At 50.4% G+C, this 15,653-nt stretch overlaps 3 protein-coding genes across 3 annotated transcripts; 1 reads left to right on the plus strand and 2 right to left on the minus strand.

The window, feature by feature from the left end:
- Nucleotides 1-1,034: 1,034 nt before the first annotated feature.
- On the minus strand, nucleotides 1,035-1,565 carry DFJ58DRAFT_846736 (uncharacterized protein; the record flags this gene model as incomplete). The annotated part of the gene is made up of 2 exons (XM_041393351.1): nucleotides 1,035-1,435; nucleotides 1,457-1,565. 2 exons carry the CDS (start codon nucleotides 1,563-1,565, stop codon nucleotides 1,035-1,037), a joined length of 510 nt encoding a protein of 169 aa, XP_041237268.1.
- A 402-nt stretch (nucleotides 1,566-1,967) lies between these two features.
- On the plus strand, nucleotides 1,968-5,816 carry DFJ58DRAFT_734695 (uncharacterized protein; the record flags this gene model as incomplete). The annotated part of the gene is made up of 10 exons (XM_041386530.1): nucleotides 1,968-2,124; nucleotides 3,268-3,378; nucleotides 3,431-3,795; nucleotides 3,844-3,985; nucleotides 4,035-4,054; nucleotides 4,122-4,175; nucleotides 4,226-4,475; nucleotides 4,506-5,142; nucleotides 5,191-5,449; nucleotides 5,685-5,816. 10 exons carry the CDS (start codon nucleotides 1,968-1,970, stop codon nucleotides 5,814-5,816), a joined length of 2,127 nt encoding a protein of 708 aa, XP_041237269.1.
- A 9,506-nt stretch (nucleotides 5,817-15,322) lies between these two features.
- DFJ58DRAFT_669319 (uncharacterized protein) lies at nucleotides 15,323-15,601 on the minus strand (the record flags this gene model as incomplete). Its single annotated transcript, XM_041382772.1, has 1 exon — nucleotides 15,323-15,601. A coding segment is annotated over one exon (279 nt), but the record flags the coding sequence as incomplete, so codon positions are not given.
- Nucleotides 15,602-15,653: the final 52 nt, after the last annotated feature.

Genomic DNA, 15,653 nt, shown 5'->3' on the forward strand with positions numbered 1-15,653 from the left:
GAGAAGGATGACAACGACAAAGACAACAACGAAGAGAAGGACGATGACGATGATGACGAGAGGACGACAACGACGATGGCACATCGCCACCTCCAAAGTCGACACCTGTCACAAATCGCCTACCGGTCAAGAAATCCAGGCCAGTCAACATGCGCAGCAGGGCTAGTCCGGCTCCATCTGCTGCAGAGCATGAAGATCCCCACCCACTGGTCAAGAAATCCATGCCGGTTCCTTTGCCACCTAAATTAAAACTAACTAAAAAGCGGTAGGGTTGATCACATTCAATCTGATTTAGAGTCGGACAGTCGGCCTCCAAGAAAGAAATCCCAGCCAAACAATGCCAGTACCGGTTCTGTGCAATCAACCGGTGCTCATGACAACAATCCTCCTCCTTCAAACATAGAGCATTTGGTCCTACATCTGGTCCATGCCAAGAAGAAAAACCACAAAACACCGGTGCCCAAACCAACACCCGCTGCCCCAAGGACCACCGGCAAGAAAGCCAAAGGACTGAAGCACAGACCACCAATCCTGAGCCAAAGCGCTCTTAGAACTTCAAAGGCCTCTTACAAAGCTCAGTATATGTAGTAGTAGTAATTTGGATCTTTGCACACAAGTATTCTAGCAATAGGTGTAGATAGCATATGACCGGAAATACATACTTCATGTTGAAAGTCGAGATATCGATATCAGTTGACATGCCAGCAACAACTCTTGTGTGCAGTCAAGGACTTCTTGTCTTGCAAAGGCCTCGTCCAGCGACATTGCATCACCAGCCCGGTTCCATATCCAACCGGTGGATTGCTATACGCAAATCGCCTACAGCCCGTTGGATTACAAATCCAATGGGATCCGGTTGAATACAGCGACTGAATTTCAACGGTCAGTATGATATCTGGAGCAACAAGAAGGCTTACAAGATCGATCCGGGTCAACATGCGCCCAGATCCACATCAAAACCCATCTCTAGAGGGCTTTCATGCACTGAATCCATATCGAAACCCATCTCCAGGGGTTATTCATCCGGTGTGATATTATTCCTTAAGTCCAGCCAATTCATCTACATGATTCATGTTGAAGCCCATTTCCAGCACCCTCATCTGTGTGTCCGGCCGGATCACTGACATCGATATCGAAACCCCCAAATCTAGCACATCTCCAACGTCCGACTCTGGAGGAAACCCCAATTCTAACATCTCACCATTTGACTGTTCATCGTCAGACAGGGTGGGGAATTGCATATCCAACATGTCCGGTTGTGGGTGGTTGTGAGGGTTGGTTATCCAGTCATCATCTGACTCAGAAAAACCCACGTCCAATGACCGGTGGTCATCCCCGGTTTGAAAGTGGACCGTCTTCAATCTATTGCCATCTCTCAGCCGGTCATGAGCTGACATGACATCTAGGTCTTCAAAGGTGATGTCAATTGTCTTTGCTGTGCATGAGATGAACTCACATTCATCCATGCTTGAACAATCCATCATAGGGTTGTTGTAAGTGCGCTCCTCGCCTCTCGGCTGCAAGGTGTCAAATACTGGCATGCCGGATAATGTCAACCAGTCCATTGTGGTAGTATATAAATTCTTACCTTTGTCCTCACTAGGCACATGTAGATTATGCTTGGCAATGGCGGACAATCGCAATCCTTCTTGTTTTCATTTTAATGAAAGGGTTGTATAAATCCGCGGTCTTCATAAGATCACCGGCAGAATAGATGTTCTGCTGCAGCCTGTGACCCTGGATGGTTTTGTCACAGGTTAGCTAGTGACAATTGATTGCTGATGACGTTGTGAACCGCACAATGTGATATTCAGATATAAAAATAGACGCTGACAGTGAACAATGGACTCGGATATATCCGGGTCGGGCCGGGTTGCCGGTTGCCGACATTTTCCCAAGGGTGGTGTTGAACACGTCTCTTCCGGATTACTTGTCCACTAAGTCTCTACTGCAATCATCTCCCTGCCATGTCTTCTCACTCTACTTCTGCGTCTTCCACTGCTGCTGCCAACCAGGCTCTCATAGCTCTTGTAGCCCGGCTCACTGAGATGGTTGAAGACATTATCTGGTTGCCATCGCAAGAGGAAAAAAATGGAGTTGAGCCGGAAGATTGCTTGCGAAGTGGTATGTTTCATTCTCTGTCAGTTGCTTTGATTGATACTATGGTCACACAGAATGACGCGATTCGCGCCTATGGGAAGGAGGCTTCCTATGTCCCCCCTGGCCTGCTGTCACTTGCAGCAGAGATCTTTCGCGCTCAGAGGCGCAACCACACAATTGGTGGAAATACCGGATTGGACCTGTTGTGACAATCATACCAGCACTAGGCGCGTATGAGTGTCATAGGCACAATTTGCCTTACCTTGAGGAAAAGAGTAAAGCGCTAGTCACCAGCGCTATTCAGCTCCCAAGCTATCCGCTTTGGAACCGCTTTTCTCCCATAGCGCGCTGCCCGGCCCGACGCCTAGGTATTCTGTCCTCCCATGTCCTGCCTATGTCCACCTACCTCCGCTGATGCATTATTTTTCATTAAACGTCGCTACTCATCAGTTGCAGGTCTTATTACATGCATCCTCATGTTCCGCTGCGCTGCATGTCTTATTACCTGTCGCTACATTGTGCCTCCATCAGTGTCAGCTACTATTCTCAGCCTACTGCATTCCCGAACTTTTACGCAGTATGATAAAATGACCCGTCACACATACAGTACAGTACTTCCCTTCCCCGGACCTTTGCTGGTATTGGAGTCACTTTAGTCACTATATCCTAGTTTTGGTGCAATCAATTCCACTCTTGCCAATCTCTCTGATTGCGTGTCGCTTGACTTGCTTCGAGTGCGCAGTCGCTAAAGTTCCTTCATAAGTTTGATCTTCGCAACGTTGGGATCGCTGTCGGTAGTCGAGCTATAATCTAGTCGCTATCAGGCATTCCACTTGCACTATCATACCTTATCCCTTGCTTTCCCTTCTTTTGATTTCTTCTCGCTGTCGCTAGTCGGACGTCACATAGCGCTATCGCATAGGACAACTTGCATAGCACTACTTACTTATATGCACGTTTCTCTGTCGGAACTCACTAGTCGCTAGTCGCTGATCGCTACAGCGCTACTCATTGGTTTTTGGTCTTAGGTCGCTATAGGTCATTAGCCCTTCGCATCATCGCTACCCTTGCATATTTGAAGGGAGTTGCTTCAATAGCAGTCCTCTTGGGTCAAATATTACACTCGCGCTCATTTGGATAAGTAGCGCTAGTTTCTAACCAGCCTAGTCGCTATTACTCTTTCACACCGTCTTGGGCACAATCAGGACATGTGCATGAAGCACCCATTGTACAGTAAGACATTGGGTGATGTACCACCTATTGCACCTGCAGCTCCTGGTGAGTGTCTTCCTCCTCATCCCACCGGTACTCACACCTAAGACTGCAATAGCAACTGCACCGGTACCTACACCTGCACCTGCACCCACACCTGCACCACCACCTGCTCCTGCTCGTGCCCCGGCACCTGTGCCACATGTCAGCATTCGCATGCCCAGACATGCGGCATCCGGTGAGCCTGCACCGGCAGGGCTGTTGAAAACACGGAAACATCGCCTCAGTACCAGCCCTCCTTTGCCTCGTGCCAACCGGTCCCAGAAGCCTGTCATCAAGTTGAAGGAGATCTTGTCTGACACTGACACTGACACTGAGAAGGTGAAGGGGAAGGGGAAGGGGAAGGCCAAGGCCAAGGCACCGGAAGTTGATGGCGATGAGGATGACGACTTCATTGATGTCGATGATCTTCCAGACGTCGAGGTAAGTGTTTTTTCTTTGTAGATTCGACATTACTAACGCTGAAAACAGCCCCGGAAATCAATGCGCAAGGCTGTCATCCCTGCAAAAAAGCCGGGCACACTGAAGGCAAGTCGGTTGGTTGTGAGTGAGGGCAATGAAGAAGTAGATGAATTGGAGGAGGATGAAGAGGCACAAGGCAGATCAAAGGCAAGTTTTTATTGTTCTTTATATTTGCCGGTCCATCGCTGATCCTGGTGCAGGCCACTGTACGACCAGGGAAGTGACAAAAACTGGTAGGATTTGCATGTAACTGCGAAGGTCGAATCCAGACTGACATTATTCCATAGTCCATCCAGTCCAAGGGCAAGGGCACCGGCAGGAAAGCCAAGGTCCAAGAACAGGTGAGTCTTCCGGTCACTGCTATGTTTTTTACCATGCTGATTCCTCATAGCCCCCCACTGACGGTTCTCTGCCGCCTTGTGACAGGTGCCGGGCGAAGAAGGTGGAGTGTTGCCCCCGATTGACGAAGAAAGGCGATGTCGCCTCGACTTGCTCGTTGTGGAGCGCCACCATTGCCCCCACCACCAACACTGCACCCCCTGTGGCCGCAGTCACCACTCACTCTAAGACGACCCGGTCCAAAGCCACCGGAAAAAAGATGGGGCAGAAATCTAATGCGAAAGGCAAGTCTTTTGCTTCCGGTTGCTTTCTATTCTAATGCATGCTTGTAGACAAGACAATCCGGCAACCTAGTCCTATCCAAGAGGAAGATGAGAGCGTCCAGATGCTCGATGGCACTGTGGATGTGACGGGTGCCCAACAACAATCGGCCCCTTTGGCATCTGCAAACGATTTCCCTCCTGATCACTGGATCGAGCCTGACAATGACGAGTTGCCACCTCCACCTCCATCACCGGCCATGGCCTCAGAGGACGACATCTGGTTCTCACCATTACCTGTCGTTTACAGCCCGCCCTCCCCTACCACGCCTTCCAGACCCAGTCAGTCCACCCAGCACCCCCTTTCTCATGACCAGATGGAGGCCATGTTGGCCCAAATTCATCTTGAGATGGAGGAACTTCATACATGCGATCAATTGGAAATTGACTTCCGGCAACTTCGCCTGGAGTGTCGAATGGACCTCACAGAGGCATCTGACAGTGCCATGTCGGTGCAGATTGATCACATTGAGCAGGATATGCATGCGCAGCGTGCACTCCTCTCTGAGTGCACCGCTGAAGTAAGAGGCATTGTCAGGTACCTCAGGGAGCAGAGATGCGGTCAAGCGAACAGCATCAAGTCCACCAGCATTCAATCCACCCCCCCATCACAGCTCCCGGCCCATCCATCAGTGCGTTTGCCCGCACTGTGACCAACAATGTCTTCACTCCGGATGTATCTTGGATGGGCGCCCAGACCAGGTGGTGATACGTTTGGTGACACTGCAGATGGCTCACCGGTCGCAAGGCACAACTGGGTGTCATCCACCCCCACCAACATCCCGCCATTGACAATGAGGGAATCCGGCTCGTCTGTTCCTCCGGTTGGGTCACCACCTGTGCAATCTCCTGATCTCCCAGTCGCCAGGCCATCAAGTGTGCCAGCTGATGTGCAGTCCATCTCAGCTCCTTTGCCACGCCCGCGATATGGACCTCTGTCGCACCAAGGTCGATCAGTGAGTGCTAGATATCCATGCAAGCCTTCCAGGATATTGGACACAGTAAGACTAGCACATCATTCATGTTTTTGTATGTACTAGTCGTCTACATTGTGTTGTCAACCTTGCATGCTTTCAATCAATATGATTTGACTTGCATAATATGCATTCAGTAGTAAGAATGTTGCGGGACTGGATGGCGCTCTGCCGGCTCATCTGTATAATCCATTTCACCTTCACCTCTATCACACAGCGCACCACCGGCTTAGCCATTTCATTCACTACCGGCCCATCTGTATCATACATTTCATCACCATCCGGCCCATTTAACACTACTGGCTCATCTGTATCATCCATTTCACCCCCATCCGGCTCGTCCGTTTAACACTACCGGCTCATCTGTATCATACATTTCATGTACTACCATCTCATCTGTATCATCCATTTCATCCCCATCAGGCTCATCCATTTCATTCACTACCGGCTCATCTGTATCATCCATTTCGTGTACTACCGTCTCATCTGTATCATCCATTTCATCCCCATCCGGCTCATCTATTTCATGTACTACCGGCTCATCTGTATCATCCATTTCATGCCCCTCCGGCTCTTCCGGCCCATTCATTTAACACTTCTGGTTCATCCATACCATCCATTTCACCTTCACCTTCCATACCGGAAGAAATTTCCATCATCTACCGGATGGGATATCATCAAGCTTTACCCCCCGGCCCACTCATCTTCCATTGAGCTTACCTCCCGGCCCATTCATCTTCCATTGTGCCTCACATACCGGCCCACTCGTCCCCATTCACACCTATATCCCTGGCCTGCTGGACTCTAGTGCACCCCATACCCCCGGCCCACCCGTCTCCATTGTACCCTGTACCCTTGGCCCACTCGTCTCCATCGCACACTGAATTCATTTATATTCATAGATATCCTATATAGTACATTCCTATACTACCGTCTACAAGATATACCACCGGCCCATCCGTTTGGAACAGGTACACACCACCCTCCGGCCCACTCGTCTATCATGGTACACTTATGGCCATGGGCCCACATGGGCTGGCCCGCCTCTATTGGTACATTGTCACCTTTAGCTGTCCGTCTAATACGGGTAAATTCACTGAAGGGGCTCAATTGGAAACGCGGAAGACAGTGATTGTCGATCGCTTTCCTCATACACAGACCTTTCCAGAGCCATATTCGAAAGTTCACTTTGCACTACTTTCAAATTCAAGTTTGTACTAATCAGAGTCTACATGAATTGGATTTTCGCATGACTCCCCTGCTTGTACTCCACCAGAGCTCCACCTACACTCCGAATCGCTCAAGCGCTCGGTATCCTTGTGCATTCAGCAGAATCTTATTTGTGCGCCTGGGTCGCTTATCTCCGAGTCTCTCCTCCTTCTTTTGCAATTGTACAGCACCTTTTCCCATGTGTCTGTTCTCAGCTCCACGTGATCGTTTCTCCTAACTGGAGTCGGACTCCTGTTCTCAGTTGTGGGTATCCAAAACGCTAAATTCCATTGTTGAGTGCTGGTAATTGAGACCGATGGCTGGCAACCGTTCATTAGGCTGTGCATTGAAGGTTCAAACTGAGGATGAGAGAGAATTAAAAGATGTTTCACAAAATGAAAAAGTCAAACCTGAAGCAAGGCAATAACATTTGCAAGTTTCTGCCCCTCGAATAAAATATCAAGACAAGACCGCAGTCCCTTCAAACACCACTGCCGTTCGAGCCAGGAAAGGAGGTGACACTTCCAGAAAACCCGGAATATATGGTTGAGAGTGTCGTCCCATAGATTTGGAGCATGTGACAGGTGAACAACCCAGTTTTGAGATGCATACTTGAGAGCATCAGAAGATGATTGACTTCGTTCCTGTGCCTTGTTTGTGAAAGCTATAAAGGCGCTCATAGCACGGATAATCTCCCTGTCAGGAACCTCTGGCGATGCAAAGGTGAAATGATCTTGGGGTATCAACGCCAGGAACATCGGAAACATCAAGAAATCCGGTAAGCTTTTCAACTGCTGGACTACCTTGAAGGTTGGCAGTAAAGCAAATTCTGGGACAATGATATAGTTGCTGATTGCTTCCAACGTACTCGGAAATTCTTCTGCAATCGGCCCATACGGACCCCGCAGGAGTGGATTGCCATGCTTGGCATGGGGCGTCCAGAGCCAGTTTCGCCCCGCCCAGGGTCTGAAGCCAGTCTCGCCCACCCGCTGGGGCCTGGAGCCAGTCTAGCCCCATCTTGGTCTGCAGCCAATCTAACCCTCCCAGGGTCTGCAGCCACTCTCGCCCTCCCAGGGTCTGCAGCCACTCTCATCCTCTCCAGTTCTGCAGCCACTCTCGTCCTCTCCAATTTTGCAGCCAGTCTCATCCTCCCTCAGTCTGCAGCCACTCTTGCCCTCCCTCGGTCTGCAGCCACTCTCTGTCCTTTCCAGGTCCGCAGCCACTCTCGTCCTGCCTCAGTGTGCAGCCAGTCTGGTCTTCCCTCGGTGTGCTCCCACTCTCGTCCTGCCTCAGTCTGCAGCCAGTCTGGTCCTGTCCAGAGCCAGTCTCGCTCTCCCTTGGTCTGCAGCCAGTTTAGTCCTGCGTCGGTCTGCAGCCACTCTCGTCCTGTGTCGGTCTGCAGCCACTCTCAGTCCTGCATCGGTCTGCAGCCACTCTCGTCCTCCCTTCGGTCTGCAGCCACTCTCGTCCCCCCTGGATCTGCAGCCACTCTCGTCCCCCCTGGATCTGCAGCCACCGTCGTCCTCCCCCGGTCTGCAGCCACTGTCATCCCCCATTGGTCTGCAGCCAGTCTCGTCCTCCCCGGGTCTGCAGCCAGTCTTGCCCATTCGTGGTCTGCACCCAGGCATGCCCGTCCACGGTCCCCAGCCAATATTGTAAATCTGAAGTACGATCTCCCCGAAGCCATAGCATACATATGAGAACTGACAGTGGTTCTGGTGGCCGAATAAGGAAGGATAGCGAAACTTCTAATTGATGGGGGTCCTCAGGTCACATAGCTTGGCTCTGTTTCTCCAGTTCTGAGAGCGCATCCAAGAGAGCCGTGTTTTCCTGTAATCTCCGTCATCAGGTGGAGAGACGAACATGCGAGTAGGGAGTGGGGTGATGCGATATTACATACTTGGGGGAGGCCACAGTTTGAGGGATCAGAAACGTAGTCACGAACAGATGAGTGACAAATACTCACAGGGAGAATGCTGTCTGTAGGGATATCCATGACAGACTGTAGCTGTATCAGAGTTGTCTGCACATCTCTGCCCAAACCAGGACCAAGAAGTAACGAGATTTGCTGAGATGGGAAGAGGGTCTGCGAGCGCGGCAACAATGGACAAGTGCAGGTATGCTCGCGCGGGGTCAGCACATGTGGAGAGGATACGGTCGTATAACTTGTACACCTCCGTTCCTGCTAGCAGTTCACTCGTCAGCTTGAGCATCAGCTGTAACCGATCACGGGGATCCTTGTCTTCATCGTCAATAATAAACTTCACCATTGTAGATGCCTACGAATGAAACGTCTGCCAGCGCAGCTCGCCAGGTGCGTGAGTTTGTCCCTCGTTGGGTGAGGAAAATTGGGATGGCGACTTGCCAGCTTTGCGAAGGAATACTGCAAGAAAACATAGATATCTTTGTCGACATCGGCGCTGTCAAGCGACATGATGGTAGCAACGCCCTCCACAAAAATTTGCACTGGTATTTCACACAACAATGGGCGCACATCTTCGATGTGAAAGGCTTCTGAAATATGGGTTTCCGAGCGACTTGTGAGTAGGATGTGGGTCACAGGAATATCAGGGTCATGAAGAGCCTGCGCAAGGGAAAGGATGAGATCGGTAAGCTCGGGTTTGGATGTGCATTCATCAAGGGCATCGACAACAAACGTCAGAGGCTGACACCCGTGCAATCTGAGTTGAAGTTTCCGGAGGGGTTGGAGAAAGAGAGCCTTCATCTGGTCGCAGAGAGGCGCGTCTGGGTCTAGTAAAGCAGGGTTATTGCGGATCGCTCTGTTCACATCCTGCCAGATGCTTGGAAAATTATTGGCGAGCTGGTAGGCACGCGTTGCAAAGAAATATCTAGCTGTGCAACGTTTCATGTGCTTGCACGAGAAAAAGAATGTTCCCGCTAGCCGCATTTCAACATGCGTCTCCTCTGTCACTTTTAGATCTTTCATCCTCTCAGCTACAGTAAATGCGACGGCAGACTTTCCGACGCCTGCAGGGCCATGTAGCCAGATAAGTTGATTCTTCTTTCGGCTGTCCAGGAATCCGTGGATGTATTTGAGGAGATCCACCCGGGTCCCTTGCAAACATTTTGGATGGGGCTGACAGTTCAGGGGAGTTGTATTGAGCGCCCTTGACAGCAACCTCGGACAACCTCGCCCAAGTATCTTTAAACGATGGAAGAACTGTCAAAAGGTCAGAAAGCAGGAGAGGAACAAGAGTGAGAAAACCAACATTGTTCCTCACTCATTCTCGAAGGTTGTGATATTCGTGACGAAATGGACAAATTGAGAGTACTAGCTGGGTGCAGTTAGAAATCATCTGGGCAATATTCATCTCGAGGAACGAACGACGTATGAAGATTTGAATCAACGTGTGGATTTGTCGGAGTAAAGGTCCCGAAGTGCGATGGAGATGGGATGGGATGGGATGGGATGAATGGATGATTCAATCTATGGAAAGCTTGCTGGACAGTGGTAGGTGAGCACATTCAAGGACGCTAGTGCTGTATGAAATTAACCCCACACTGGAAACTACAGCAAGAAGATCACACATGTACAGCCACTGGGTAACTGGACCGATTGCGGTGTTCAGACATTCCCCACGAGTCATGTGATTTCACTACCTGAAGCTTGATCCCTGCCCAATGCACATCGTCTTTTTACCAGGTGTTAGCGGACTCACATCCCATAGCATGTTCTTCCAAGTCTGCAACTTGCAGTTTCTACTTTGAACAATCCCAAGGTCTCCATCACAGTCCCAAGCACACGCTGTGTAATATTTAGTCTATGCGTTGACCTCGAGAGAAGATTAAATTGCTGTAAGAGCTAATGAACGACAAGTGACAAACGCCAAGCAACAAATGAGTGAAACAGTTTAAACTACGCGAGAAATGATTAAACGAGTGTTTGGGTAAAACCCGCAGGGGTTTTCGACCGAAACAAGCTTTTGGACCTCTGAGAAAAAACGGGCAAGAGCGAGCTGAGAGGGCGGGTGGGGCCAATCAGCTTGGAAAAGGTCGCAAAAGACTTGCATCTGGTCATACCATTAAACTGACAATTAGAACGGTCATCAATCTAACTCTTTCCATGGATCCGAGGTGCGGGACCTATCGCGTGGAGATGAGTTAAAGTACGAATATATGAAGCGGTGGGAGTATTACTTGATCAAGTAACCTCACGACCATATGGGAAGACCATTGCTGTCGCGAGGGACACGATCCCCTATCACGCCGTCCTTTTTGAGTTGACGGGTCCGTTTGCGCAACTGATCTTTGGGCGGAGAGGGTGCAGTGGCTGTCCGCGGGAAAGGAAAGAAAAACCTCTGTATATGTTGCCATATAGAAAGATGTGCCACCACCAGTGGTAATCTGATGATTTTGGGGCGATCCCTCTTATTGTTGCAATTTTTGACCCCAAACTCAACATGGTCACTCCCCCAGCCCACTATTGTGTCCAAAGTACCCCGAAAAACTGGCATTGGTAAAGGTTGTGTGGGGGAATTGAAAACCTGATGATATACTAGGATTTGGTCCCCTGTCCCTAGATGCTGCTGGTGACTGGGTGTAACAAACCTATCAAACCTCCAGGAATCAGGACTGGCCAAGGTGTGTGACGATCCTATCATGAAGGAAGCAGCTATAACAACCACTAAAGGACTGATAGGGGGTGACTGTGAGGGTGACCCAGAGTTGGATGTCCCAGAAACTACAGTGGTATAGGATTCCATGTAAGCTATGGGGGGATGAGGGTGATTGATAATGTCTGGATCGACCTGGACCATTTATACAGGCAGGGGAGGTAATTAATACGTAAATGATTCTGCAGGACTACACTGCCTGTGCTCTGCCCCCAGGGTAGATGAGTGTCAATAAACCTCGCTAACTGGTCTGTTTAATGAGGTAAAGGTGGGTTAATGCAAATTAGGACTTCCAATGCAAACGGCATTGTATGTACCTGATCATACTAGAAGTCAATCTACTGGTTGGTAAGGCATGTGTGGATGCCCTCTGATGTCCAAGCTCCTTGATTACCGACCAAAGTCTGAATATTATTGAGCTGATTCAAGGGTGTGGAGGGCGGGTGATTTGAAACAGGTAGATCAAGCGCAAGTCTATTGAGAGATGACAATGACTGACGCTGATAATATGAGCCGTGGTGGAGAAAAGAAAGAAGGTGTGGGTCTTCCTTACTCGTAATGGGCATAGACTACATTCTAACACGTGCTCATGCCTCGCGCTTAGGAGAATACGATCTATGCGTTGACCTCAAGAGAAGATTAAATTGCTGTAAGAGCTAACGAATGACAAGGACAAACGCCAAGCAACAAATGAGTGAAACATTTAAACTACGCGAGAAATGATTAAACGAGTGTTTGGGTAAAACCCGCAGGGGTTTTCGACCGAAACAAGCTTTTGGACCTCTGAGAAAAAGCGGGCAAGAGCAAGCTGAGATACCCTGAATTCTAAAGGAGCAAAACGACGCATCTAGCTTTAGCTCAGCCCCGAAACTCAAGGAGGTGCGTGACACTTACATAAATCTCTCACGGAAGCGCGTAGCGCATAAAAGGTTCCAGAATCGGATGATCTTGCAGGTAAGGTGCCAATATCACCGCATGCTTCCGGAGGTACACTAGGAATGAGTCGCTGCTCCAGCGTCCCATGGTTTTAACAGTCTCAAAAGGGACTCCCCGTAAGAGATACTCCAAGGTGCCACCAATCTGAATGCCATGTGCCTTCAAGGACTCCCACTCAAACGATTGTTGGCGTCCTGCAGGCACTTCATGAACTGCGTCTTTGTAAGCGGATGCAGCCCGGACCGATGTCTCCAACTGAACAGTGGATCCTCAGCGGTCGGGCGATTGATGGCAAGGTGATTAGCTAGTGCGGCTTGGGGGTCTATCACTCCAGATTGCGCTGCCCAAAAGACATCTTCTCCTGTCGAAACGACTTTGGTGCGGGGAAGATTAAATACGGTTACGCAAAGGCCATGCCTATCTTCTTCGCCATGCATGTCTCCAACTTTGACGTGTGTGTTTGGATTGAAACCCCGCAGAGTTGGTACTGTAAATTCCCCCATGCGCGCAATGGTGAAGAAGGAAGTTGTCAAGCAAGCGTATACTGCTGCATGTAAGGGATTGGTTAGATCAAGTGCTGCGTGTAAGGCGCTGATAAGGTTGACTGTGAACGGAGTTCTCTTTGGGCAAGTCGAAGTCTTGGACGCGAGATGTTTAGCTCCCTCTAGTGCTCCTGATACTTGATCTCGGTTCACAAACCAATCCTGGCCATGCAGCATATGCCATGCGCAGATGGAGTAGAGATAGTTTTCAAGAGTCTTGCCAGAGTACATTCCTGCCGATGATGCTATGAAAGCCAATATCAGAATCGACGACGCGGGGCAGCATTGATGTTCGGGTATGTTGCGCTCGTCACAGAACACGTGGAAGACTAGCAGACCCGATCCATATGTCTCTCGTGTGCTGGGAGCGTGTGAATGTGCTAACACTGTCAAGATGCGGTCCAAATCATTATCAGATATTGCGACTGGTGCCCCCATGTGGTCGAGACAAGATCTCACTACTGCTGGTACCCACACGCAGAGACGCTCCCATGCCAGGCAATGCGGCTGCAACGGTGATGTTCGTGGCGTCAAGTCTGTGCGATAAGGACGAGGCTGCACTGCAGGGAGAGGTGTTATGAGGGGAACAAGGTTTTGGAACCGAGAAGTGTTAGTCCCGCCAGGCATCGTGATACTTGAGGAGCTGATGTCCCCACTCTCCATTCTCTGCCTCGTCAACCATCCTATCATCATCTGTCTCCCGACTGTTGGTGTTTGACGCCCCTGTGGAGAGGTCTGCGTCGACAAGGAACATTGAGAGGTCGCCTGGAAGGACAATGGGGGGAAGGAGTAGCTGCCGCGGTGGGAAAACTCCCCGGGAAGGGCCATCTGCGGGATTGTCGGCACTAGGGATGTAGCAGAGGTGAAATGAAGTGTCCTTGGAGACGGATTCGAGACACTGGTGGATCCTGCGGAAGACAAGGTTGGTGGCCCAGTTTCGGCTCCTGCCATTCTTCCAGCCATTGACCACACCTTGGTTGTCGCAGAAGATGTGGAAGTGCTTGAAGGGTCGTTCTCGACGAGCGTCAAGGATGGCCATCGTGAGAAGCTCGAAACCAACGCACTCGGCCCAACCAATGTCTCATTGGCCATCAAGGGTCTTCCAACCTGGTCGGAGGGTCCATGCACGCCAATACCCATTGATAACAATTGCAATTCCGACGGTTGAACTTGCATCGGAGAAGGCACGAAGGTCGACGAGGGTGTGCGGTTGGGATATGGTCTTTCCGACGAAAGGTTGGGTGAGTCTGGCACTCCACCAATCGAGGTCGTTGCTGAGATGGCGTACTGGGTGGTGCGGCATGAAAGGACGATGACTGCAGATGGTGAGCATGGTCTCCAGTGAGGTGAGGTAAGCTCGCCCCACTCGGATAACCAGGCAGGAGTGCAGAAGTTTGCCGTATAACTTCTGCACCTCCAGGAGGACATGCATCGGACGGGAGCGCCATTCTTCAATCGCCGCCAAGTACTTCCTTGTCTTCGCGAGTGATAGTTTGACTGAGAGTTGAGGGAGTCCCCACAGTAAACCGAGGTACAGTGCTTCATAGGCGAAAGCTGTATCCTTGTTTGGCTCCCATGGGGTGCCCAGTGGTAAGGAGGCTCGATTAATGTCAGCAAAGGCGTAGGTGAATTTTCCGTCAATGAGCACACGCGGTGAGGACTGAGACAGATCCCTAAATTGGAACCGACAGTCTTCTGCGTAGACTTCAAAGGTCTCATCATCAAAGATCTTGCCTTTGTGCCACAAGCGCCCACCTGTCTGTCTTTTCCCTCCTGCGGCCAATGAAGCGTACACTTCCTCTCGTAGTTTGTTGTAACTTGCCAGGAACTCACATAGGATGCGAAAGAAGATGTGATTGTCCACCCATTTTGCCAGTGGTCCGAGACCTTTGGCTCGCAATAGATCAGCTCCCACATCGGCAACATGGCCGTAGGCCCCTGCTGAAGGACTCATCCCAAATGAAATGCATGTGTCCATGCAGAAGCTGCCATCTGGGAGACGAACAACAGCTGCTGGCCATTGGGAGTTGTGCAGTGGGATGGTACGGTAGGCTTCGGCGACATCGCGGGTGGCGGCTTGAGAGCCTGGGGGGAGAGACCGAATGATTGTACATATAGTGTCAAAGGTACCCCAGGTGCATGGGAAATCATCTGAGTTGACGCATGAGTTGATTGAGGGATTAGGATAGGCTGGTGAGGGGACCAACGGGAAGGAATAGTTCTGAATAACACGAAACTTCCCTGGTTTCCCTGGTTTGGGTATAATGGATATGGGGGAGGACTGATAAGGGCCGAGCGCTGAGAGTAATTCAGTGTCTGAGAAGGGGCCGATATAACGCCCGGTGGTGAGCTCTCGAGCGAGGATTTTTTGGAACGCGTCTCTGAATATAACAAGTGATGAACTATTAGGTGGGGACTGTGTACAAGTGATAGCGGGGATTTTGATATGAAAGCCTGACTGTAAACCGTGCAACAAATTGGGATAATCAAGAAGGAGATTGTATGTACGTAGTTTGTCCTCCCAAACCGCCACATTATACGGGGAGACTGGATGAAGACGTCTGTGCTCGAGAGCAGTTCTGGGCCCCATGAGATGTGGCCAGACAACCCGAGCAGATGTGTCGCTCGTCGTGCACCCAGCTGCCACAGCCTCGAGTGCGCTGCCAGTCGACACACAGAGGCTTGTCGGATCCGCGCAGGGTAAGTGATCTGTTCGTACGGGTGGTAACGGTTTGGAACTTGTTGTCCCATAGTCGTTCGGCAATGCACTCGACGAAGCTGTGGCTGTGGCTCCCCAGACAGACTGCGCACACTGCTGAGGAGCGGTTGCTGTGTGTGCTGTCTTGAAAACCCTGCCGTTGCAAG

This window comes from Suillus subalutaceus, assembly GCF_016647625.1.
Source record: "Suillus subalutaceus strain FC151 chromosome Unknown DFJ58scaffold_185, whole genome shotgun sequence".
NCBI classification, from domain to species: Eukaryota; Fungi; Basidiomycota; class Agaricomycetes; order Boletales; family Suillaceae; genus Suillus; species Suillus subalutaceus.